Below are 23151 nucleotides of genomic sequence, written 5' to 3'. Positions count from 1 at the left end.
GGGCGGGGGCGGCGCTCGGGGGCCGGTCTGGTCAGCACCCATCCTCCGGGCCCGCCTCACGGTCCGCGGCGCGACGGGGGTGGGGCGCCCACCGGCTCCCAGACCGCGGCGGGCCGGGCGCGAGCGGGCGCGGGCTCCTCCGCCGAGCGCGGACGCTGAGCGCGGCCTGTCTCACAGGTCTGGATGCTGGTGGTCGGCGTCCTGCTGGCGTTGGCGCCGGGCCGGGCCGCAGGCGCCCTGAGAGCGAGCAGACGCCCGGCGCGGCCGCGGGGCTGCGCCGACCGGCCGGAGGAGCTCCTGGAGCAGCTGTACGGGCGGCTGGTGGCGGGCGTGCTGGGCGCCTTCCACCACACGCTGCAGCTGGGGCCGCGCGAGCAGGCGCGTAACGCGAGCTGCCCGGCAGGGGGCAGGCCCGGCGACCGGCGCTTCCGGCCGCCCACCAACCTGCGCAGTGTGTCGCCGTGGGCCTACAGGTGAGCCGCGGGGCCGTGGTGGGGTGGGCAGGGCAGGGCGGGGCGGGGCGGGGCAGGGCGAGGCAGGTGGGATGCGGTGGGTGGGGCCAGCGAAAGTGAGGTGGGTGGTGAGGAGGGCGGGGCCAGGCGTGGCAGACAGGGAGTGAGAGGCGAGGGCAGGTGGGGTGGGGCAGGTGCGGAGGGGCGCGGCGGTCGGGAGACGCTAGGTAGGTCGCGGGGAGGGACCGGGCAGGGCCGATGGAGCGGGGAAGCGCAAGTAGGGAGAGGCGGAGCAGAGACTGGGTTGGAGTAATTCATTCCCACAAAGGTCTTATCACCTCCCTCGAAGGAAACCTGCTTCCCGTTGTTTACCCTTTCACTATTTAATACGGAACAGATGTTTCTTGAGTGCCTATTTGTCAGGTATATAGTTCAGTGGGTTCCACAAGGGACCAAGCCAAGTGATCCTTCATTAATTTTTATAGAATTTTGTACAGGAGACCTGTGAAGTTCTAGTGTGGCAGTCTACAGACATTTTTTGAGTGCCTGTGGTGGTGGTCCAGACACTGTTGAGCATTGAACCCTCAGAAGCCCATCCTCAGAGCTTATAGTCTAAGGGAGGAGTGGAGATAATTGGTAAAGAAACCATAATACAAGGCAGAACATGATTTGACAGGAAATCATAAATGTGTGATAGTGTAACGTGGTGACGGGGATCAAAATGGCATTTGAAATGTATTTTGGAGAATGGACATAACTCTGAGATTGGCCTGGTAAAGAGGTCGGCTCAGAAGAAAGGAACAACGTACAAAGCAGGGAGGCTGGGGTGTTCTGGGGCTTGTGTAGGGAATAGTGTGGTGGGAGTGTCCCCAGCACACATTTATGACTGTCTCCTTCCCTGCTGTTAACTGCTGAGTCCCACCATCTTCAAGGGGCTCAGAGTTCACGGTACAAGGAGGGAGCCCTCACACTGCCACAGACGTGGAAAAGCCCTCAGTGAAAGAGCAAGGACAAGAGTGGTTCAGAGGGAAGGAGTGGCTTATTGCAAGGGGGAAGAGACGGAAGAATGGCAAGCGCAGGTGTGTTTCTGTGTGGCTGGGAATGGCAAGAGAGGAGGCTGCAGAGGGGAGCAGAAACTAGATTTGGCCTTAAAAGCAATGCTACGAGTTTGAAGTGTATCCTGTAGGATGTTTTTTTGATGAAGGAAGTCATGTGACCACTTTGTGTTTTGGGAAGGCATACCTGATGAGGGATGGATCCAAGGGGAGATACAGGACGAACGCCATACTTCCGGCAAAAGGTAGTTAGGGTCTGAACTTAGGCAGTGGGGCAGTGGAAAAAGTGAGACTAGGGTCAGTTTGAAAGATATTACTTAAAGAAGTTAAAGTGATAGGATTTGGTGGATGATGATCATATGTGGGAGTGAGGGAGAAGGAGAGGGTCCACACTGCTATTAAGATATGCAGAGAAAGGGGCACCTGGGTGGCTCAGTCGGTTAAGCGGCTGCCTTTGGCTCAGGTCGTGATCCCAGAGTCCTGGGATCGAGCCCTACGTCAGGCTCCCAGCTCAGTGGGGAGCCTGCTTCTCCCTCTCCCTCTGCCTGCCCTCTCTGCCTACTTGTGCTCTCTCTCTCTCTCTGTCAAACAAATAGATAAAATATTAAAAAAAAAAAGATATGCAGAGAAAATGTAATGATTTTGTCTAAAACTAATCCAGGCTTCTCCAAGCCTCCACCTGCTGGTCAGGGGGCTTCCCTCCTCCTGGCTACTCTGCAGAGGACCAAGTTCACTTGTGGCTGAGCTCCCTCCCACCATGGAAGTCAGGCCCAGGACTCCCTCCTGCCTTCACTGTCTCATCATTCATCTGATGCCCTCAGGACACACATGTTGAGCCATTCATTTTGGTGGCTTCATTCTCTTGCTTTGCCTCTTCCTTCCCATCATTCCCACAGACCAAAAGGGTGGGCTTTTATATTATCCTTCTTCCTCCAACCTCATATTACACCTTTGATATGCTAAATAGCATTAAAGAAACTTGGAAGATCTCTCAAAACAACAGCTTGGCTTCTCCAGACAGAAGCTGCAAAGTCTGCATTTTTCTTTAACGAATTCTAAGCTCTCCTGGCAAATAGATGTCTCCCAGGCTAGGCTGTGGCCCGAAAGGCAGAAGAGTAACACACAGTGATTTTTCAAGAGCACCTGCTGGGCATCTCCCACGTTTCTGGCTTGGATTGTTGATGGTATTTAAGCAAAACGGAGAAACTGAATGAGGAGAGTTTTTGGAGGGAAGTAAATTCAGTACTAGACCTGTTGAGTTTTATGTGCCGAAGAGGAGCACAGGTATAAATGTCCCGCTTGACTTGGCAGTGTGGTCTCAGAAGAGCGATTGGGGCTGAAGTACAGATCAGGAGTTGTCAGCCCTAGAATTCTGCATAGTAAGGTAAATTGAGTTGCCCTTACTACCTTACCTGTGTCTCCTAGGAAAGATCCAAGAGCAGCAGGGAGGAGGGAATGGCTAAAGGAGGTCATGGAAAAGAACAACACACAGTATAGAGCGGTCCTGGTCTAGCTGCCCAGGTCCACCCTTGGCACCTTTGTGCTTCCTGGGCCTGGGAGTAGGAGCTACATCTGTATCAGGTGGCTGACGATGGTATCATCTGCATTACTTTTCTTATTATTTAGCAACACTGATGAAATTGCTCCCCCCGCAAGCAAATGGAGGCTTACACTCTCTGAACGAAGGACGGTCTAGGGGTGGGCCCTGGGCCGGGACTCCAGATTGCTGGGTGCTAAAGTGGACCCTGCCTTCTCCCACCAGGAGATGGCCTCTTTGCTCTCCTGACCTCTGATCACTTCTCACTGCCTCCTGAGTCACTGGAAGACTGGAAAAAGCATTGCACGTAGGAGCTCAAAACCTCTTCAAAAAGCAGTGTGTAGAATAGGACAGGACTGGTTTCTTAGTGGTGTCACCGTGGGACCTGTGTATCCTGGGGGGGGAAGAGTGTGCTCACTTGTGCATCCATAAGCATGGAATTAGAAGTAGTACATAAGGCTAAAAACAGAGAGAACTCCTAAGGAAGATGGATGGGGAAACAGACTGCCGCTCTCAGAAATACTGAAAAGCACAGAAAGGACTTCTTAGGTGGATAAGACAGGATTTAAAATAGAAATTTGGATTATAAGGCGGCTTTTCATACTTTAAAGAGAGAGATGGCTCATTCAAAATGGTGTTGGGACAACTGAGTAACCAACTGGAAAAACGTATGATTGTATCTCACTTCTATATACAAATAAGCGCCTGGGTGGCTCAGTCGTTAAGTGTCTGCCTTCGGCTCAGGTCATGATCCCAGGGTCCTGGGATCGAGCCCCACATCCGGCTCCCTGCTCCGCGGGGGGCCTGCTTCTCCCTCTCCCACCCCCCCTGCTTGTGTTCCCTCTCTGGCTGTCTTTCTCTCTGTCAAATAAATAAAACCTTTAAAAAAAAATAATAAATAATAAATAAATTCCAAATGACCGAAAGATTTAAATGTAAAAATAAAACCACAAACACATGAAAAACACAGTCAATTATATTTACAGTGTTGGAGTGGAGAGGCCTATTTAGTAGCTTATAGATCCCCAAAGCCATAAAAGACAAGACATAAATTCAGCTACACAGTTATCTGCCATTTCTTCTTGGCAAAATAAACAATAAAATAAAATTAGAAAAATACAAGGGGAAACTGGGAGAAAATACTTGCAACCCATGTCACAAAGGGCTCATTTCCTAAAGAGCTCCTACAAACCGATAAGAAAAAGATGTAATAAAGGGAGGAACAAAGGTCATGGGTAGTTGCTGGGGAAGGAGGGTCAAATGAGTCAGTTATGTGAAACGCAAAGAGATGCCTAGCTTCAGGCATCCTAAAGTGAAATGCATGTTAAAATGATGCTGAGAAACCTTTCTTTATTTTGGGGGTACCCACCAGGCTCTGTTGGCAGGGAGGTGAGGAAAAAGGCATCCTCATACAGCAGAGGGTATGAGTCCAGACAGCCAGCTATTAGCTATCCACATTTTAAATGTACGCGCTCTTTGACCTAGCAATTCCAGGTACTGGTTTACTCCTCCAGCCACACTTGTCTGTGTACCAAATGATGTATGTACAAGCATTTCCACTGTGGCAATAGGGCACTGGAAACCATCCCAACACCCACCAATAACCAACTAGTTCAATAAAATGCCGTAAAACACCAGAAAGAGGAATGGGGCAGCTGTAAACCTGCCTAAGGAGACCAGTCCATCACCAACATAGAGGGCAACAAGGCAAGGCGCAGTACAGTGTTATTTGTGTGTTAAAGAGAAGCTATTATATAACATACATATGTTATTTTTAAATGTACACACACACACCACCCCACACACTCAGGGGCATCTTTGGAACGTGGTTATCACGGTGCCTGTCATCAGGAGGGGAACTGGAAAGCTGGGGACGGAGGAGGAAGGAGACTTACTTTTCATTCCTTCCTATCTTTTGAATTTTCTACCATGTGCATGTATTATTGATTTCAAAAACATCTTCATTTTTAAATTGAAAGCAGAAAGGGAAATTCACCAACCATGAGGAAAAAGCAGAGAGTGAAGAAACAAAACTCAGCAGGTAACTACAGCCTTTGATTTTCCCTGAGCTTTGGTCTGAAGAGAATTGTTTGTTCTTACAGGCCATAGAGCTGACAGCAGAGACACTGCACTTTTCGGGGCCCCTTGTGTCACCAGAACTAAGCTGCTACGGATGAGGAACTTGGCCTGGAGACATGACGGGATTGGGTGGGGGGACAGGCATTAAATGGTAGAGCCAGGATCTCATCCCGGATCTATGATTCTGTCTAGCCCATGCTGCAGACCAATGTGCTAGTAGAAAAGTACCATTCAACTTTGAGAATATAAAAATATTTTCTTATTTACTTTGTGGCATCATGTTTGTTTCTCTTAAGCTTTAGAAACAAAAATGCCAAAAATAAAATCAATGTAATTGCTCATTAAGTTTTTAAAGCCAGATTGTCATAGTAAGAAATACATTGTAAGAACTCTGAGGTTCATTAAGGTTTAAAGGTACACATCACTCATGTATATTGAAACCCCAAAGATAAACACCTACCAATAGTCTAAGTAATTTTTAAATTGTTTATATTTTTCAATTTTGGGTCATGGTCTAAAGATAACTTTTCTCTAGGATATGGCTAATGCACAACAATTTAATTTTAGGCTTTGCTACTTTTCTATATAACTCTTCCTCCTGTGAATTTAAGAGACTTTACCTAAATTTATTTTTCAATAAACAACTCCATGGGTAGCAAGAACAGCAAGGGAATAAATGGAAAGAAGAAATAACAGGACAGGGAAAAAGAAGAGAGGAAAGGGCATGGGGAGCACGAGTGACTTAAAAATAGAGGTGACCCCCAGCAAGGAGTTGGAAGAGGCGGTGAGCCCCCCTCTCCCAGTAGCTGGGCAGGGGAGCCTTGCAGTCAGTCGGAGGCTGTCTCAGCAGAGGACGGCTGGAGGAGGGTCCAACAGCGCAGGCACCAGATCGGACAGGCTGATACCTTCCCATGCAGAACCCAAGTTGGCACCACTCCCTAGTACCAGAACTTCCAGCAGGTGACTTTTGGGGGGAAGAGGGGCACAGCAGCAGCAACACCTTCCAGCTCATGTGTGGGTCAGGCAAGGTCACCACTGTCCCCGGGGCCAGACCAGTGATGCCCATTTAGGGGGAGGACCTTCATGTTCCGATAAATCTATCATCGGATATTTAGCAACACTGCGCTTCAGGAAGGTTTTCGTCAGGAAAGGTTGAAATAAAAAGGATATTTGTGCTTCACCTCCTCTAACGTTTCAGTTCAGCTAACCCAAACATCCTGTTTCCCCCCCACCCTCCGGGGACTGTCCATCACAGTCCCCTTTCCCACTGCAGAAACAGCTGCGTCCACTCCCCAGCTACTGCCCGAGTCAGACCCGCCGCTTTCCTCGAACCTTCACAGGGCACCGTTCACATCACTTTTCCCTCATGTCATTTGTAAAATTGTGAAGGGAATATAACAGTAACCAGAGAAAGTGAGGGAAGTTAGTATAATGTTGAAGTTATCTCCACGGCACTTAGTCCCCTTTTAAAATATTATCTTTCTTTTAAATGCCCCCTTTCCCGGGATGCATTTGCATATTTGTGTCCCAGCACTAAGAACGGTGGTCCCCACACTCTGAAGCCTTTTGGGGATGCGCGGGCTCTAATCCTCCTCCCAGGGTGGGGGCCTCCATGGGGTCTCTGCGTCCACTGTGACCGAGAGGGGGCAGCACCGCGCCAACCCACCTTCTCCCCTGCGGCCGCGGGCCAGGCCTCCTCCCTTCCGCCTGGGGAGGCCCGGCCAGCCGTGTGATCTTTGGAACTGAGGGGTGTCCTTTCCTGTTTATAATTCTCCTTAGCAAGTTCACTTTTTTTCTGGGTCCCTGCTTCAAATCTACAGGTTATCCAAATGGCTTAAGAACTAAGAAAGTCTGTGTGCCTTCAAGGAATATCTATCTATGGTGTAGCCGCGCAGGTGCCCTGTCCTTTCTGTGCTGTCTCAGCGTGGTACTGCTCTGTTCAAGAAAGGAAGGTTGGGGAAAGGGACAGGGGAGGCGGATAGGGCAGAAGCAGTGCCTGCCTGCCCGCCGGGGAAGTCTCCAGCTCCAGCTTGCCGGGCGGGTGGGGGGCACGGCTCACCAAACCCGTTGTTGTAGAAAACGAGACACTCATGGTTCAGACAGCTGGTTTAAGAAATGTTGGTACACCCAACCCCCCAACACTTTTTTTTTTAAAGATTTTATTTATTTATTAGCGAGCACTAGGGGGTGGGTGCAGAGGGAGAGAGAGAAGCAGACTCCCTGCTGAGCAGAGAGCCTGACTGGGGGCTTAGGGGGCTAGATCCCAGGACCCTGGGGTCATGACCTGAGCCAAAGGCAGACGCTTAACTGCTTAACTGACTGAGCCACCCAGGTGCCCCAACCCCCAAGAACTTTTTATGGATAAGTGACCTTTAATTGGCCAAAGTACTGTGTGGATTTTTTTTCTCTGAGCTACTCAATATAGCGGGCTCTACTGCACCTATCAGTGTTTCACAGAGTAAAAATAAGAGCATTGTCATAGAGCATTGTCATGGGATTCAAGTCTCTCTTTCTGAAAATAGATACGTTCGTTTTGCTTTGATAGTTATTTTCTTCAAATGCCTGGGTTTTACTTTGGCATTCTTAGAGTAACCAGGGATGATGATAATATTTCATTCCATCGTCACCTCTTCCAAATTTCCTCACCTGAATAGAATGTTTGTACTCTTAATACCAACAGAAGAATTGGGCCAAGTCCTGGAAGGAACACACATACCACGAAGTGAAATTCCTTACGGTGCCTGTCTTCCAGAAATGGCACATGAAGATTTTGAAGGATGATAATGAGTACATTGCTCACTAAATTAATGAGGTCAAAGAGAAAATAATCTACCATGGACTCTTCCAGAATTAAATAGTCTAGGCTAACATTTTGATATGAATTATTCCTCATAACCAATATATGGCAATAGCTGGTTCATTTCAGATCAAGGTGGGCTCCACCCTTTCTGCACACAGGCGCTTCACCCGCCTGCCCCAAGGACGGACACATCAAAGATGGCTTTGAACCCAAATTCTGCAGCTTCCCCTGGAAAGCTAGTTAAGCCACCCCGTGGGCATGAGCTATGTTTTTTCCTTTGAAGAGATATTTCCCAGCTGCACTGAATGTGTGGCATTTGCCGTGACAAAAGAATAAAACCCTTTGAGAAATTCTGGCCCTCATTCTAATTTCTCTTTCTCTCTTTCCCTCTGGGAAAGCTTTTTTTTCCAAGTTATCTTCCAAATTCTTTTCCAAGCCATGAGTCTCTCTCTGGTCTTCCCTGATCTCCCAGATGAACAGATTTTACATGGTATCAGTGGATTTCCTGCTTGTAGATTTAGCACTGACGAAGCATCTGGCTGTTAAAGATCCCTGAACTGTAGGAGGCTGTGTGGGCAGGGCTGTGGATGGGATGAGGCCAGGTGAGCTGGAAGACTTTGGACAAGCCCCTCACCTTGTTGGTGCCTCGGTTTCCTTCTCAGTAAAGAGAGAGGACGGACAGGCTGAGTCCTCCCAGGTTCTAGTAGCCCAGAGCCAGCCCAGTTGGCAGAAGAGCCTGCCTCACTGGCTCAGCTTCAGGGCTGACCTTGATGCCAAGTTCAGGATCACACCAAAGTCAACCACAGTCCCCACATGGGGGTAGGGCTGACCCCTAGCTCTCCTTGGCCAGTGAAGAGGGCCAGATGAAATCCGCTGGGGCTCTGACTCCAGGGCATTTGTGCCAGGTCAGACTTTGCTCTCCCAGGCTGATTTTTCCATGTCCTCTTTCAGGAGAAATGCACAACTGATGTTTTCTTGTAGGGGCCAGAAGAGCATTTTTCAGAGCTCCTTGGCAGCATGTATTGAAGATCTTGGCTCTCTCAGGCCTTAGGGAATGGAGAGAGGGTGGAGCCGATGGGGCTGCTGGCCACAGCTTTCCAGCAGAGGGAAACTGTGGTCCTCATGACCCTGGCTACTCCCTGGCCTTCGAACACAGCCCTCCCATAGCAGCTCTGGGCCTCGTCATGCACCATTCTTTCCCCCATGATCTCTTAACCATCCCCCTCCCAGCTGCGGGGCTGGTTCCAAAGGGAGAAAGAGGTTGGAAGGTTACATAAACCCCATCTCAGTGACTCATTATCTCTCTTAGATCTGGAGACCTAATGGCCTCTACCAGGGTCGCATGTTAGAATTATCTGGGGAGCTTTAAAAAATCCCAACAGCCTCATGCCAGAACCATGAATTCTGAATCTCTGGGGTGGGGGAATAGTGATCACTAGTTTTGAAAGCTCATTTGTGGACCTCCAGTGAAGCACAATTGAGATCTGCACACCATCCTCTCTACAATGCCAATTGCTTGTTTGGTTAACAGTGACCTGCTGTATTAGTTAGATTTCTCAGCGTAGGGAGTCCTACACTTGTAGGATCATGAAATTTGGGTGTATTTGGGAAAATGCAATCATCTAATTGTTTGCTATCAACTGCAGTCAATAGATATGTGGCTGCCTACCTTTCGGAGATATTACTGTGCTGTGGAACGGGCTTCTGCTGACTGTCAGTGGGTCCCCACTTCAAGTGAGCAAGACAAGTCACTTGTGCAGCTTGTTGGCATGCGGAGCTCCTGAATCAGGGGGTCAAATATGAGAATCTGTGTTTTTAACTGACTCCCACATGGTTCTCACACAGGTGGTCTGAAAACCAGTCTGGAAATCTTGTTTACTCCTTCTTTTTATTGCCCACTTCCCGGGCAAAAAGACAGGTATTCTGCAGAGGAATCTTAGCTCTTGGGAAGGGAAACTGGTTCTCCTCAGTTTTTCCGGAGGGCTGCCAGATGTCTGCGTATTACCATAGTTTCAGAAGGTCTTGATCTCTGGTAAAGTGAGTCCTCTTCCTTCCTTTTCAAAATTGTCTTGAGTATTCTTGGACTTTTTCTCTTTCTACGAATTTTAGGATCAGCTTGCCAAGTTCTACAAAAACTCTACTGGGATTCTGCTTAGAACTGCACTTTATAGATTAATTTAGGGAATCTCAGAAACTCAGTGGATTACAGCTGTCCTTTCTAAGCAGAAATCATTGATAAAAAATATCACATTAACAGTCCTGCCATCAAGAAGCTGGAGGAAGTAGCCTGGGAATCAGATCCATCCCCTTGGCCACAAAGAACCAGGCAGAGGCAATGATGTTGGTAACTAAATAGGACTGAAATTTTAGGTTCAAGACTCTTATTGACTCCATCCTGCCCCCCCCCCCCCTTTTTTTCCATCCTGCCCTTTTTAAAAAAGTAATCAACAATGAGTTGAACTCATTGACCTTAAGATCTGGCAGACTGACTACTTAGGCAATTTTGTTTCCATTTAGACCATTTCAGTCCCAAGAAGGCATTTTCCCCAACTTTGTTCCATTGGTTTGGGGTCTTGGAATGGCTGTGAAACAATCATACTTAGCCTCTGTTGTCTTGAGATCAAAATAATTTTATGTTTTGCAAAGCGGGAAGGTGAGCCATGCCGATGAGTTTGTGCCAGTAAATGCCACAGCTATACTTGGGCATCAGATCGAGAGCACATCGGGTGGCTGTGGTTCTGTCTGCTGGAATGTACTCATTGTTCTCCAGGTGGCAGTCCTTGGGGAACCGCTTCGAATTGTTTCCTACCAAGTTCAGGGTCCCAGGGGCAGTGTTCTTTTCTGTCTCCGCTGTCACTCACATTCCTCTCCAAGCTCAGTTTCCATCACCTCTAATCATCCCTGGAGGACTTGTCCTTTGTTCTTGGATTAAGTTGGGCCAGCTGTCACTCACTCAAGCCAAGCTTCACACGTGGCCCCAGGGACACTTTTGGATCCCATCAGAGGGGAAAACTTGATTTGTTTCAAGTATGTTCCGGTGCCAAGCTTCCACAGAGCAGCATGCAGAAAATGTAAAGACAAAAGAATTATTGCTCACAAGGAGGCAAGACAGCCGTGCAGGATTCTTATTCGATTGCATTTCCATGTTTGGTAAGAGAAAAGGATCCGTGTTGCGGTTTCTTGATGTCTTGTTTTCGTGGTAGCTTTCTTTAACCAGAAAGCACTCCAGGCTGATAATTTCCTCAGACTCTTAAGGCAGGAGGTTGGGGTGACATGCTTTAGCTTTGTGTCTGTCCCTTGGCTGTCCCAAGGCTTCCAGACCTTTCATCCTGATCTCTTCCCCATCCCCCCCCCCACTAGTGTCCTTCAGAATGTGTCCGTCTTGTGCTCTCCGTCTTCCATGGTACCTACTGGCATCGATACCCACCATACTGGGTGTCAGGGGTGTAATATGCATTGTATCTGTCCCCCTCCCCTTGGTAGCACCTTTCTATTTTAAGAGAAACCTCCTGGTCATAAAACCACAATTTGAAAAACACCAATGCATATGCCTTCTTATTATGTTCCATGTCCCGGGCAGAGGTGGGGGTAGGCAGATGTCTCTTTGTCATAATGCCTTAGCCCAGAGGTGTCACTGTGACAGTGGAAATTTCAGTCCTGGGGGGCCGACTGGTGGGGGTGGAACAGATATTTTTAGTCAGATGATGAGCCTTCTGACCATCACAGCATCCAAGTGACTGTCCGTTCTGCCTGTCATTAACACATGGAATGGGGATTGTTACACGGATTGCTACGTGCGTGCTGTGGTGCGTAGAGAAGATAACTCCCAGCTACTTGGAATTGAAAGGGATCTCTGATGCCCCAGGTCACACTAGCGTTACAGAGGAGGAAACTGAGTTTGAACAGGCTGTGACTGACCTTCCTCCCCAATCCCAGTTTTGTCCTGTAATTGGGTCTACGCCACTATCAGAATGGCCTTTCTAAACGTCCACTGATCATCTGTCTACATGCTTCCAGTCTTCGCGTGGCTTCCTGTGATCTGGAAGGTAAAATCCAGGCTTTTTCCTCTGGTCTTCAAGGCTCCCGTCCACCTCTCACATGTCTTACTAAATCTCCGCCCGGCACACGTAGGCGTGCACACACGGCGTTCCAGCCGCAGGGACCTGCGGGCAGTCTCCGCCCTCCCCCCCGCTTGAAGACGTGGTCTCCTGCTCGCCACTCCTGCCTGGGTGTGGGTTGCTCAGCACTTCCGCTCCCTCCTTTGTCTGGCTCAGCCCTCCTTTTCCAAATGGGCCTCAGACTTCCCTGGGGCCATAGCCTCCAGCCACCTACGTGTCCGACTGTGCGCTTTGCGTTGCTTTGTTCTGGTGGGCTGGCTTGAGCATTGCCAATTCTGCTGAATTAATGATCACTACTAACCTTCCAGTTGGCAGATTCCTCGGGCACTCTGTGACTTCACAGGCATTTAGCGCTGTTTGTGCGTGTGTGGGTCTGTACACTCATGTATTTGGTGTGTATCGCTAAGAGATCAGGACTCTGTTAAATAAAACCACACAATACCATTAACACACCTGGAAGTTAATACTTCCCTAATATCTTCAAATATTCAGTCAGGTTCAGATTTCCCTGATTATCTCATAAGTGGTTTTTTAGAACTTTAAAATTTTTTTCTCTATTTTTTCTGTTATATTATTTAGGTCTACATTTTGAAATAGTTTCAAACTAACAAAAACCTTTTGTGAAATTAGTACAAAGAATTCCTGTGTACCCTTTACCCAGATTCCCCAAATGGCAGCATCATAACTCAGCAGAATTATCAAGATCAGGAAATGCTTGTTGATAACAATCCTAGAATCTGGAGCCCTTCCTCAGAGCAGGCCCACTAACACCCCTTGTCTGCCCCAGGACCTCACCCCGGCTCACACGCGGCCTTTGGGGGTCAGGCCTGTTAGTGGCCTTCAGTCTGCAACAGTTCCTTGGTTCTTTGTCTTTTGTGACTGTGACACTTTTGAAGAGTACTGGTCAGTTGTTTTTTGGAAAGTTTCTCAGTTTGGGCTTGGTATGTTTTTTTAAGCAACCATAAGTTTTTCATCCAAATGGAGACACTTGCAAATAAAAAGTTGCTGAATTCACAACTGCACAGAGACGGGGGGTGTAAAGCAGGTCAGCGATGCCCCATGTCCCTGATACTTCTGTCACTCTACTCAGTGTTCTTTTGGGTCCTCTCCCTTCCTTTCTTCCTTGGAACAAACATGTGCTCAACTCCCAGCATTCTATATGCTGTTGGTCGTATCCTCATAGGGCCATTTAACATGTTTCTCCATCCCTGTATTTCCAGTAAACGGGCCCCATCAATTCCAGTTTTTGGCCAGCCCCTCTTAAGCGTCTGCCTTCCTTCGCTTGGGGAATGCCACTCCTGATTCTGTCAATCTCCACAGTGAGACACAGTCTCCCTTAAAAGTTGGTTTTCCCAGGAGCCTGGGTGGCTTAGTTGGTTAAGCGTCAGACTTTTGATTTCAGCTCAGGTCATGATCTCGGGGTTGTGGGATGGAGCCCCACATCGGATTCCACACTCAGTGGGGGTCTGCTTGAGATTATCTCTCTCCCCCTCTGTCCCTCCCCTTCCTCTTCCCTGTCTTTCATTTTGTGTTTCTCCATGCACCTCCCTGAATGATCTTATTTAACCACCATCTATATGCTAATAATTTAAAAATCTCCACCTTCAGCCAGTACCTCTCTCTTGGGCTCCAGACCATCTTCTACTGTGTAGTAAGGAAGATCTGTCTAAAATTCCATCTGATTGGGTCACTTTACTTTTTAACATCCTCCCCGTTGCCTGCAGGATCAAATCCAAATTCCTCACTATGAATTTGAGGACCCTTATGACCCAGCCTCCACAGATTAGCCCAGCATCATCTTGTAGTTCCCGTCCTGTGCCACAGTTCCTAATGCTGACATGGTCCCTGGGCTCTAGGCTCTGCCCTCTGTGCTAACTCCCCTTTCTCCTTTCCTCATCTGGATGAATCCACCAGGAACCCCCTTTGCCCGGAAGCCTTTCCAGTGGCCATGGCTGGATGAACTCTCTTAAGTGTTTATCCCCACAGATGATGAGTCCTTGGATAGTAGATCCATGTTTCATCTCTGTCCTCATTGCCTGAAACGTCACTGGCACTCAGATGTTGCTGAATAAATATTGAAGGTGACTGGAGATAGTATAAATTCCTTTTCCTTCAAACTTTAAGTTAGGGCCTTATATGGATGTAAGGGTATGAAGGACAGGGAGCTGTGCAGTCCAGACTCACCATCACCAGCTCACCATCTACCAAACTCTTACTCTCATGTTAAGGCACAAGGATGAGTAAGAATACGGCCCTGAATCTTCCCTCCCAGGAGAAAACATAGAAAAAGTGTAGCCCTATCTCACAGGCACCAAGTGTTGTGAGGATATGGGGGATAAAGAGGATGAATTTGACTAAGGAAATTTGAAAACTCTTAGTGATTTGAATTGGACCTTAAAATACGGCAAGATTTGATATTGGTTTTGGGAGAGGGCATCTTGAGCAGAAGCTTAGCTGCGGCCCATGCAAGGAGCATTCCGCTTTGGGATGACTGTAGGCTAGGATGTGCAAAGGAGGAGACCATGAAGGAATGCTGGAAAGGTATGCAGTAGGGACCATGCTGCAGAGGCCTTTGAAGGCAGAGGAGTTTGGATTTGTCCTGACTTGTCCCCCCACAGCTGTGCCTCCGCATACCTCAGATCGGGGGTGAGAGCAAGGCTTACAGAGGAGGTTGAAAAAGTTGGAACGGTAAGGGTGGACAGCTTTATCAGTCCTTGCAAGGATAGAGCTCATTATGTTCCAGAAGCTCCTGATGGCAGAACTGAGGAAAAAGTAGTGATGGGAAGCTTCAAAAATATTTTTCAACTACTATTTTTGTGTTCATGTTGGAGGGAAGGATGAATAGACAAAATCAGTATAAATTTGAATGTTTTGGCTTCAGAGATGACTTACATTGTGAAGACAGTCCCCACCCCACCCTGTTCCTGTTTGCACATAACAGATTTATTAGCCTTCACCCTTGACTCTGCCCTTGTCGTACAGCAGGGAGAAGGGAGGTGAAGGTGTCTGTGCCTGAGCGCTCAACCGCTGTAGGGACGCCCAGGCCTGGGGCCTCCTTGCTACTCCCATTCTTCTGGCCACCCCGACAGGAAGCTGTGGAGTCACTGCTGACTCTCCTCTGACCTCATCCCCCACATTCAAACAGTGGCCAAGTATTTGCAAATGTCCCTCTTGGCTTTAGAATGCTCAAGTGGCAGGTTGGGCTGGGTCGTCCAGTTTAACTGCTGGCTCCTGGACTCACTGGCTTCCTTTCCGTCTGCGTGCAGCAGGTGTTACCCAGCCACTGTGCCTGGGTGGGCACCCCAGCTCTGCGCTCTGGGAGGCCTGGCTCCCTGAGTTCTTTCGTACTGTGTAAATGGCATGTAGTTGGTGGGGAGTCAGTTTGTTGCTGCGTGAAGACAACCATTTCTAAACTCTTCCCCACCCAGTCATGCTTCAATCCACTAATGTCTAAAGATGTTGGATCCAAACAGAAAAAGAAACCCATGTACTTTCCTTACACATCTGGAACCACCCACCCTCATCCTGTCTTTGAGAGTTAACACTTCCTCTTGACATGAGCTCCTCAATGGAGAAGCATCTTGGCCAATCAGTGTAACAACCCTGTCCCTCCCATGTTTCAAGTCCATTCAGGCTTCTGCCTCCCTACCCCTGATAGGCCCACAGTTGGCCCCAGTCAGCACCACCGGCTGTCGGCCTTTTAGCTCCTTTCTGCCAGAAATCCTCAGCTCTGTTGTTGGACACCCCACTGCTCGCTCACCTACCCCCCTACCTTTCTGAAGCCCCCTACTCCCCATTCTTTAACTGGATGGTCTGAACATACTTCTTAATTGGAAATTTCTTAACTTTGTGGATGAATTTTAGTCATTAGCAGTGAGGACGTATGAGAGAACTAGTCGAGAGGGGATTCCTCCTGAAGGACAGAAAACTTGTGCAAGCCATATAGGGTGAAGGCCAGCCCGGGCCACTGTCCCTCCCTATGGAGCCACATTCTGCTGGCCAGAAGCCTGGATGCGAAACCATACACACCTCAAGTTCTTGGCTGTAAAAACCTCTAGGCACACCTCATTTTAAAAAATTTATATCATAGGCTCCCATTGGCACAGCACTTTTGGGGGCCCTCCTGGGCTTGGCACATTTTGGGTCTACAAATGTGTGTGTTGCTCTAGAGGTTAGAAGTCCTGACTTCTGACTCTGAGAATTTAGGGTCCCTAAGATTCAGCTCCAGAAGAAAGAGAAACATTTGTAAGAGGATTCCATGTGTTTTTTAAGTGGGGAGATTCATGGAAATGAGAATTTGGGATCATGGCAATCCCATGAGAAATGGGGACAGTGCCTCCCTGTGCAAGGGGACATTATGGAGGAGCCCTGGGTCTCCATTAGTGACCTGACACAGCTTTGACCTCTTGGCTCGTTGCAGGGGATGGTGGCAGAGGGCAGAGTCCTGCCTGAAGGTGCTTTATTTTCTCTCCCAAGGAGCCATCCGGCCCAGCCAAGCCCTAGACTCCCCTGGCATTGTGGTAGCAGGCTGTTTTGTGGGTGTTGACATTGGTTCTTGGCATCTGACCAGAAAATAGAGAGCTCTGGAGGATGGATGGAAATGATCACATTTAAACTAGCATTCCCTTCTCAAATGTCCCAGGCTGGCCAGCCTGCCCTCCCCAGCATGGGTTTGGCCCCTTCACGGAGGAGGGCACACAGACCCCGACAGACACAGGGCCCACCTTGTGACCTTCTGGACAGGTGTCTTGCAGCTGCCTTTGCTGATAGCTATGTCAGAGGCCAGGTGGCACCTGGGCCAGCTAGCTTCTTGCAGAGGTGGCCCCTTCCTGGGGACCGGTGTGGGCGGCACCCTGGTGAATATGCCCCCATCTGGGGCTGCAGAGCCCAGTGTCTGGAGCGGAGGCAGATCTGGGGCCTTAGGGACCACGGCTCTGGGGCCCAGGGCTGGAGTTGTGGCCAAAGCAGGGAGGGCATCTTACATTCTGGTGGGTGCGGCGGTCGCCTGTCAGTGCGCATGCGGCTCGCGGACCCGCCGCTCCACCTCTCCCACGCCCCCTACCGCCTCCTCTGGGCTGTAGCCGCAGGGTCTGAACCTGCTTCGTTGTACATGTCTTCATTTTGCCATTGAATTTCAGTCATTAACATGAATAGATACGTTTTACTTTTCTAGGTATATTGGCACAGACTCTGAAAGCATTTTTAGGGAATGGCCTGACAATGGCTATAAACTGTCTCCACCATTTAATATACAGAAAGTCACATGGTGAATCTGTTTCAGATTGGGATCTTGCATGGACGCTAACTGCGGGATGAACTGTCCGGCCCCACCTTTCTTCCTGCTCCATTAAACAGTGATCGCAATACTTCCTGATCCCAGAAGCAAAAATCTTCTGTTGGCTGCCCTCTCTCAGCGCGCGATGTGTTCCTGTTGCCCCAAAGCGTGAACTAAAGCCGTGCTCTCTTCCCTGCAGAATTTCCTACGACCCCGCCAGGTACCCGAAGTACCTGCCCGAGGCCTATTGCCTGTGCAGGGGCTGCCTGACCGGGCTGTTCGGGGAGGAGGACCTGCGCTTCCGGAGCGCCCCGGTGTACATGCCCACCGTCATCCTGCGGCGGACCTCGGCCTGCGCGGGCGGCCGCTCGGTGTACGCGGAGGAGTACGTCACGGTGCCGGTGGGCTGCACCTGCGTCCCCGAGCAGGAGAAGGAAGCAGACAGCAGCAACTCCAGCATGGACAAGCAGGGCCCCAAGCTCCTGCTCAGCCCCAGCGACAAGCCGGGCCGGCCCTGAGCCCTGCCGCTGTCCGAGGCCCCTCTCCCTGGAGCGCGCGGGCTGGTTCCACCTCCCAGGAGCGAAAACGAAGACGGAAAGGGGTAAAGGACACAACTGAACGGGAGAGGTTTCCGACCCGACTGCTTGGCAGCTCACTCTCACACAGCATCATCCCCTGGTTTTCTTGGAGGCAGCAGCACAGGGTCGGTGAAGGCTGCCGGGAAGTTACCCGGTACATGGCAGCAGGCAGGGCGCGGACGGCCAGGGCCCGCGGAAGGTGGCTGGAGCCTGGCAAGCGCAGAAGTGTCTTCGTGGCCCTCCCTCCGTGGCCCTCCGGGCTCAGACCCTTCCCCCACCCCCCAGCTACAGTGCGGCGGCGCCCTTAGGACGCTCTGGGAAGCAGGGCGAGCCTTCACAAGATAGATGGTAAATGGGTGCTTCTAAAAGAGGGCTTTTTTTTTTTTTTAAGTGGAATATATACCTACTTTTTTGTTCAATGTTTTCAATGAGGCAGAAACTATTTTTATATTAGGAATTTTGAGTATATTAAAAATTTTTTACTTGACATGTATTTTATAACCATTCTGTTTTCACTTCCTCTGGTAAGATTTTTTAGAAGCACAGCTGGAATCCTCAGATAAACTTTTTAGCTGGCACTGGGGCCCCAGTCCCTGAGGCCCGAGTCCCTGAATTCAGCCTGTCCCCAGTTGCTGACCATAACAAAACGGACAGGGTTGAATGTGACCTCCCGTGAAGATTTTCACAGGCTGCTCCATGAATAAAAGAGAAGCGCAGGAGGCTCAGCTCACCCCAGGCTGGCCAGACATTCCAGAAACCTCAAATGTGGTTTGTTCGTGACTGTATAAATGGCCACAGATGTATACAATTAAATACTTTTTCACTTTTGAAAGTAAGTGGAGCCCAATAAGAGGTCACGGTGGGACAGGGCGAGAGGTGGAATGTGCTATCTTTGTCAATTCTCAGAAGAGTCCAAGTCTTAGCTTAGTTGTAAGGGCTTCAGGAACTAGCCAAATAGGAGAAGCAGGCCAGCTTACGATTTCCAGAAATCAGTATTGGGGGCCTCTTTTTCTACATCCTTCAGTGTGAGCTAAAACCATACTCTCTTCTGTAGGCTGGAAGTTTGTCCTTGAACACAATTATTTGTAAAAGTGACAAGTTCTTTTTAAATCATTAAAGCAATTGTAGGTGAAGGGCATGTTGGCTGTGTGCATTTCTCTCTGGGCTCCACTCATTTTTAGAGGAAACTATTTTAGTCTTCACTTTATCTTAATTTTATGGTTGAAGTTTAAATTAAGATCTGATTTGGTCTTTGAAAGATCAACTACTCCTGCAAAGTCAGTCTCTCTTCTGTGACACCCCAACCAAGCCAAGAAGTGTCCCTTATTTATATGTATCTTTTTTTAAGATTTTTTTTTTTTTTTAATTTGTCAGAGGAGCACAAGCTGGGGGAGTGGCAGGCAGAGGGAGAAGCAGGCTCCCTGCAGAGCAAGGAGCCCGACTCAAGACTCGATCCCAGGACCCTGGGATCGTGACCCCAGCCGAAGGCAGACGCTTAACCGACTGAGCCACCCAGGCGTCCCTATTTAGATGTATTTCACTCTCAAACTTCAGCTGTCAGTAACAGAGCTTTAGCTCCTTAGTTACCAAATATTAGCCTTAGTTTGATCTACATGGAAGGTTCACTGAGAGAACTTTCAACTTGTATTGACAGAGGTTGTATGTGAAAAATACACTGCTGAGCAAAATCCAGATTTTCCAAAAATTCAGAAATTCAAAATTGAAAGTGTTAGCTGTGGATAGTTCTGTACAATCTGGGGAATTTTACTTCTGCATTCAATCTCTGGGGGAGTGGTGTGTGTGGAAAAAAAGGTATCCCCAGTGGTAGTATATCTGGAATACATTCTTGTCCGGAGCAGTCTTTCATTGCCAGCTCAAAAATAATATCAAATCCATAAATTAAAAAGAAAAACTGCTTTTAAAGCAGTGGCTTGGGTAATCGTTACATTCACTGCCACTATTGGGTTACATTTTCCAGCTACTCAAATATTAATAGTGCAAACATCAGAGGAGACTAGACTTAAGGAGAGTAGACATTTGGGGAAACTATCACGGTTTTATTTTTATTATTAGTTTAACTAATTAGCTTTTGAAAAGGTAGCAAATTCCCTGTGGAAGAAATTTAGCTTTCCATTCTATAGAACCGGAAAGGCAACCTTTCTTTGTGTTTTCTCTCTGAATGGAATATTCATCCACTTAATATTTATTGAGCACTTGCCCTGTTCCAGGCCCCTGAGAGCCACCTGTGAAGCAGGCACAGTCTCCGTCCTCGGCCGAAAGCAGACCCTGCACGGGCTGTCAGAGCACAGTTAGGCGTTGGCGGGCCCCTCCTCACAGGACGTGCGGCCCCATGAATCTGAGCCACATTTTCCTCCCTTATAAATGGATGGTGCTGCCTCCTTCAGTCCCTGTGAGGACCACACACCATCTGTAAAGCACAGCGCCTGGCACATAGGAGGTATGAGAACATACTGGCCGCAGTGATTTATAAGCTACACTGAAAATAAATATCAAGCTATTCTTTCTTCATGTTATGTTTACTGCTTTAGCAAGGATAGGTCATTACAATGACTTTTTGTATAAAAGTTTAAAAAATCGGGGTGCCTGGGTGGCTCAGTCGGTTAAGCGGCTGCCTTCGGCTCAGGTCATGATCCCGGGGTCCTGGGATCGATCCCCACATCCGGCTCCCTGCTCAGCCGGGAGCCTGCTTCTCCCTCTTCCTCTGCCTCTCCCCCTGCTTGTGAACTCTCTCTTTCTCTGTCAAATAAATAAATAAAAAATCTTAAAAAAATAAATAAATAAAATAAAAAATAAAATATCTATCCCTAGGCAGCAGCAACCAGACAGAATATGTTGGAGTGAATGTTAACTAATGGCAATTAAAATTAAAACTTGAAAAAAAATATGTTGGAGGGAGAGGGTGGTGATAGTCTGGGGAGATACTGTTTCAGGGAATAAGAAGAGTTTATTGGGCAGAATTTTGTTCCCTTGTTATACGAACGGGGTGTTGTGGAGCAGAGAGAGCTTGTTACTGTGTTTTAGCAAAGGTCTGGGGAAGCTGCCGGCCACAGCAGTCCTGACAGCCGAAGTGGAGGAGCGGCCCCTCCCGCGCGGGCCTAGGCACCCCACTCACTGGTGCCCACAGTGAACGCAGCGGCGCCGCGCGGGCCAGCCACTTCAGTCCCAGGCTTCATGGAGCAGCACACTTTGCTAGTGGGAATTTCACGGCTTCTTCCCTCCTCTCCAAGAAGCGCCACGGGGCCGACGTTTCCTTCAAGTAATTCTATCTGGAGGGCTTTCAGGCAGCCCTTGGAATGGACGTACCTTGCTGGTTACTGAAGATTTTTTCCAGCCAACTGACAGTGTATCTACTGTATGCTTGCTTGATAAAAATAGAGTCATTTGGGAATATCAACCAAAACCCATCACAAATGTCAACAGTTCCACATTCAGGGTCCAGTTACCCAAACTTCTCGGTTTGCCGCAGGTCTTTTAGCAAGGCAAAGGGAGAAAAGGGTCATTGCTGAACCTGCTCTGATTTGAGAGAGGAATGGAAGGGAAGAGCGTGACGTTCCCATGGGAAATGGGGTTTCCAAGTGCCTCTGGCATTTCATTTGTTCCAGCTGTCCGGGTTCCCCATCACCCCCAAACAACCCCGCGAGGTCGCTGTATGGATTTCTGAATTGTCAGCAACACGGAACTTACTATCCTTTCTCTTTCCACTCACGCTATGGTTATTTTGTCTCAGTGCGAATCTCTTAAATTAGCAAGGACTTTAAAAAGGTGTCTCTTACAATATTCTTTTGAGGTTCTGAAGCGCTCTGGTCGGGTGGAAGAGGTGAGGCTGCCTCCTAAGAAGTCAGGAAGCTTCTGTGAAGCACGCCCCCACGTGTCCTCGTGTGTCCCCCCCCCCCCACCAGCTGTGCAGCCCGGGCTCCTGTTCTGGGGGCTGCAGAGGCGGAGCGGCAGACCGCTTATGAGATCCAGAAGTGGATCACATGTGGACACAGGTTTGCTCAAATCACAAGGGGTCCAAAGCAATAAAGCACATGTTGGCTGCTTACTATACAATAATGTAATTAAACATTTAATGAGTCCAGCTCTGGCCTTCCCTCCCCCACCCTCCAGGAAGAAATAAGATTTCTCCTCCTCGTCGAAACGCTAGACTTCTAGGATAACTACAATTCTGTATTTCTAGGCTGCTACTTGCCCCCAATTCCTAAGTCACACATGACATTTCCATACATGATTTGTCACTACAATATGTTACTGGCCTAGGTAATTTTTAGTGAACTGACTCATGAGGAAATAAGAAGGTAGGGGGTATTTTTTAAAGAACAAACATTTATTGAGTACTTCACATGTGCCAGGTGCTGATACACTGATAAAAATATAAATGTCTCATAAAAATACCAAGTGATTTTTAAAGTAAATTAAAAATTATCCCAAAGTAGGACCGTCGAAGGCTAAGAAAGAACAGACAGGAGCAAGCCCACCCCCCCCCCCCCCGCCCCGCCATGCCCCATTTCCTGAGCGCTGGCGCCAGGGCACCAGGCTGTCCAGGACACGCTGGGTTTTCGCTGCAGTAACCATCCCACAGTCTCTTGATTTTCAAAAGCAGATGTGTATTTCCTGCTCACCCTCCACATCCACTGCAGGCCCACCGCTCCGCTAGAGCACCTGCTTGTGTGTGGAAAACTGCTGGTAGCCATGTCAGAGAGAAAATAAAGCTCTACTTGGCACTTCCTTTCATGTTTTTTTTTTTTTTAAAGATTTTATTTTATTTATTTATTTGAGAGAATGAGAGACAGCACGAGAGGGGAAGAGGATCAGAGGGAGAAGCAGACGCCCCGCTGAGCAGGGAGCCCAATGTGGGACTCGATCCTGGGACTCCAGGATCATGACCTGAGCCGAAGGCAGTTGCTTAACCAACTGAGCCACCCAGGCGCCCCTCCTTTCATGTTTTGTTAGCAAAGCAAGTCACCTGAGGTGGGGAAGTATTATTCTTCACCCCCCATTTTTTAAAAATTTTTATTTTGAAATGATTCTAGATTCACAGGAAATTGCAAAAACACTACAGAGAGGTCTTGTGTGTCTTTTACCCAGTTGCCCGCAATGAGAACACCTTGACCAAGCACAGAACCAGCCCCAGGAACTGGACGCTGCACACCACCCACAGCCCTCACCCGGAGTTCACCAGTGTTGCGAGCGTGTGCGGGTCCTGTGTAATGCCCCCCGTGGAGTTGTGTGTAACCAC

General features: G+C 48.7%; 1 protein-coding gene across 2 annotated transcripts in view; it reads left to right on the top strand.

Annotated features, from left to right (window-relative positions):
• Positions 1-18597, top strand: part of IL17D (interleukin 17D) — a 19577-nt gene extending 980 nt beyond the window's left edge. For both annotated transcript variants that reach the window (XM_044913222.1, XM_021678220.2), the window contains exons 2-3: positions 178-473; positions 17516-18597. In XM_044913222.1, coding sequence (XP_044769157.1) covers positions 178-473; positions 17516-17834 — 615 coding nt within the window. In that variant the 3' untranslated portion in view covers positions 17835-18597. The remainder of the gene's footprint in view (positions 1-177; positions 474-17515) is intronic.
• Positions 18598-23151: the final 4554 nt, after the last annotated feature.

Source organism: Neomonachus schauinslandi, chromosome 3 (genome assembly GCF_002201575.2).
Source record: "Neomonachus schauinslandi chromosome 3, ASM220157v2, whole genome shotgun sequence".
Lineage (NCBI taxonomy): Eukaryota > Metazoa > Chordata > Mammalia > Carnivora > Phocidae > Neomonachus > Neomonachus schauinslandi.
Note: the sequence above shows the minus strand (reverse complement) of the source record. Positions and strands in the feature narration are given on the sequence as shown.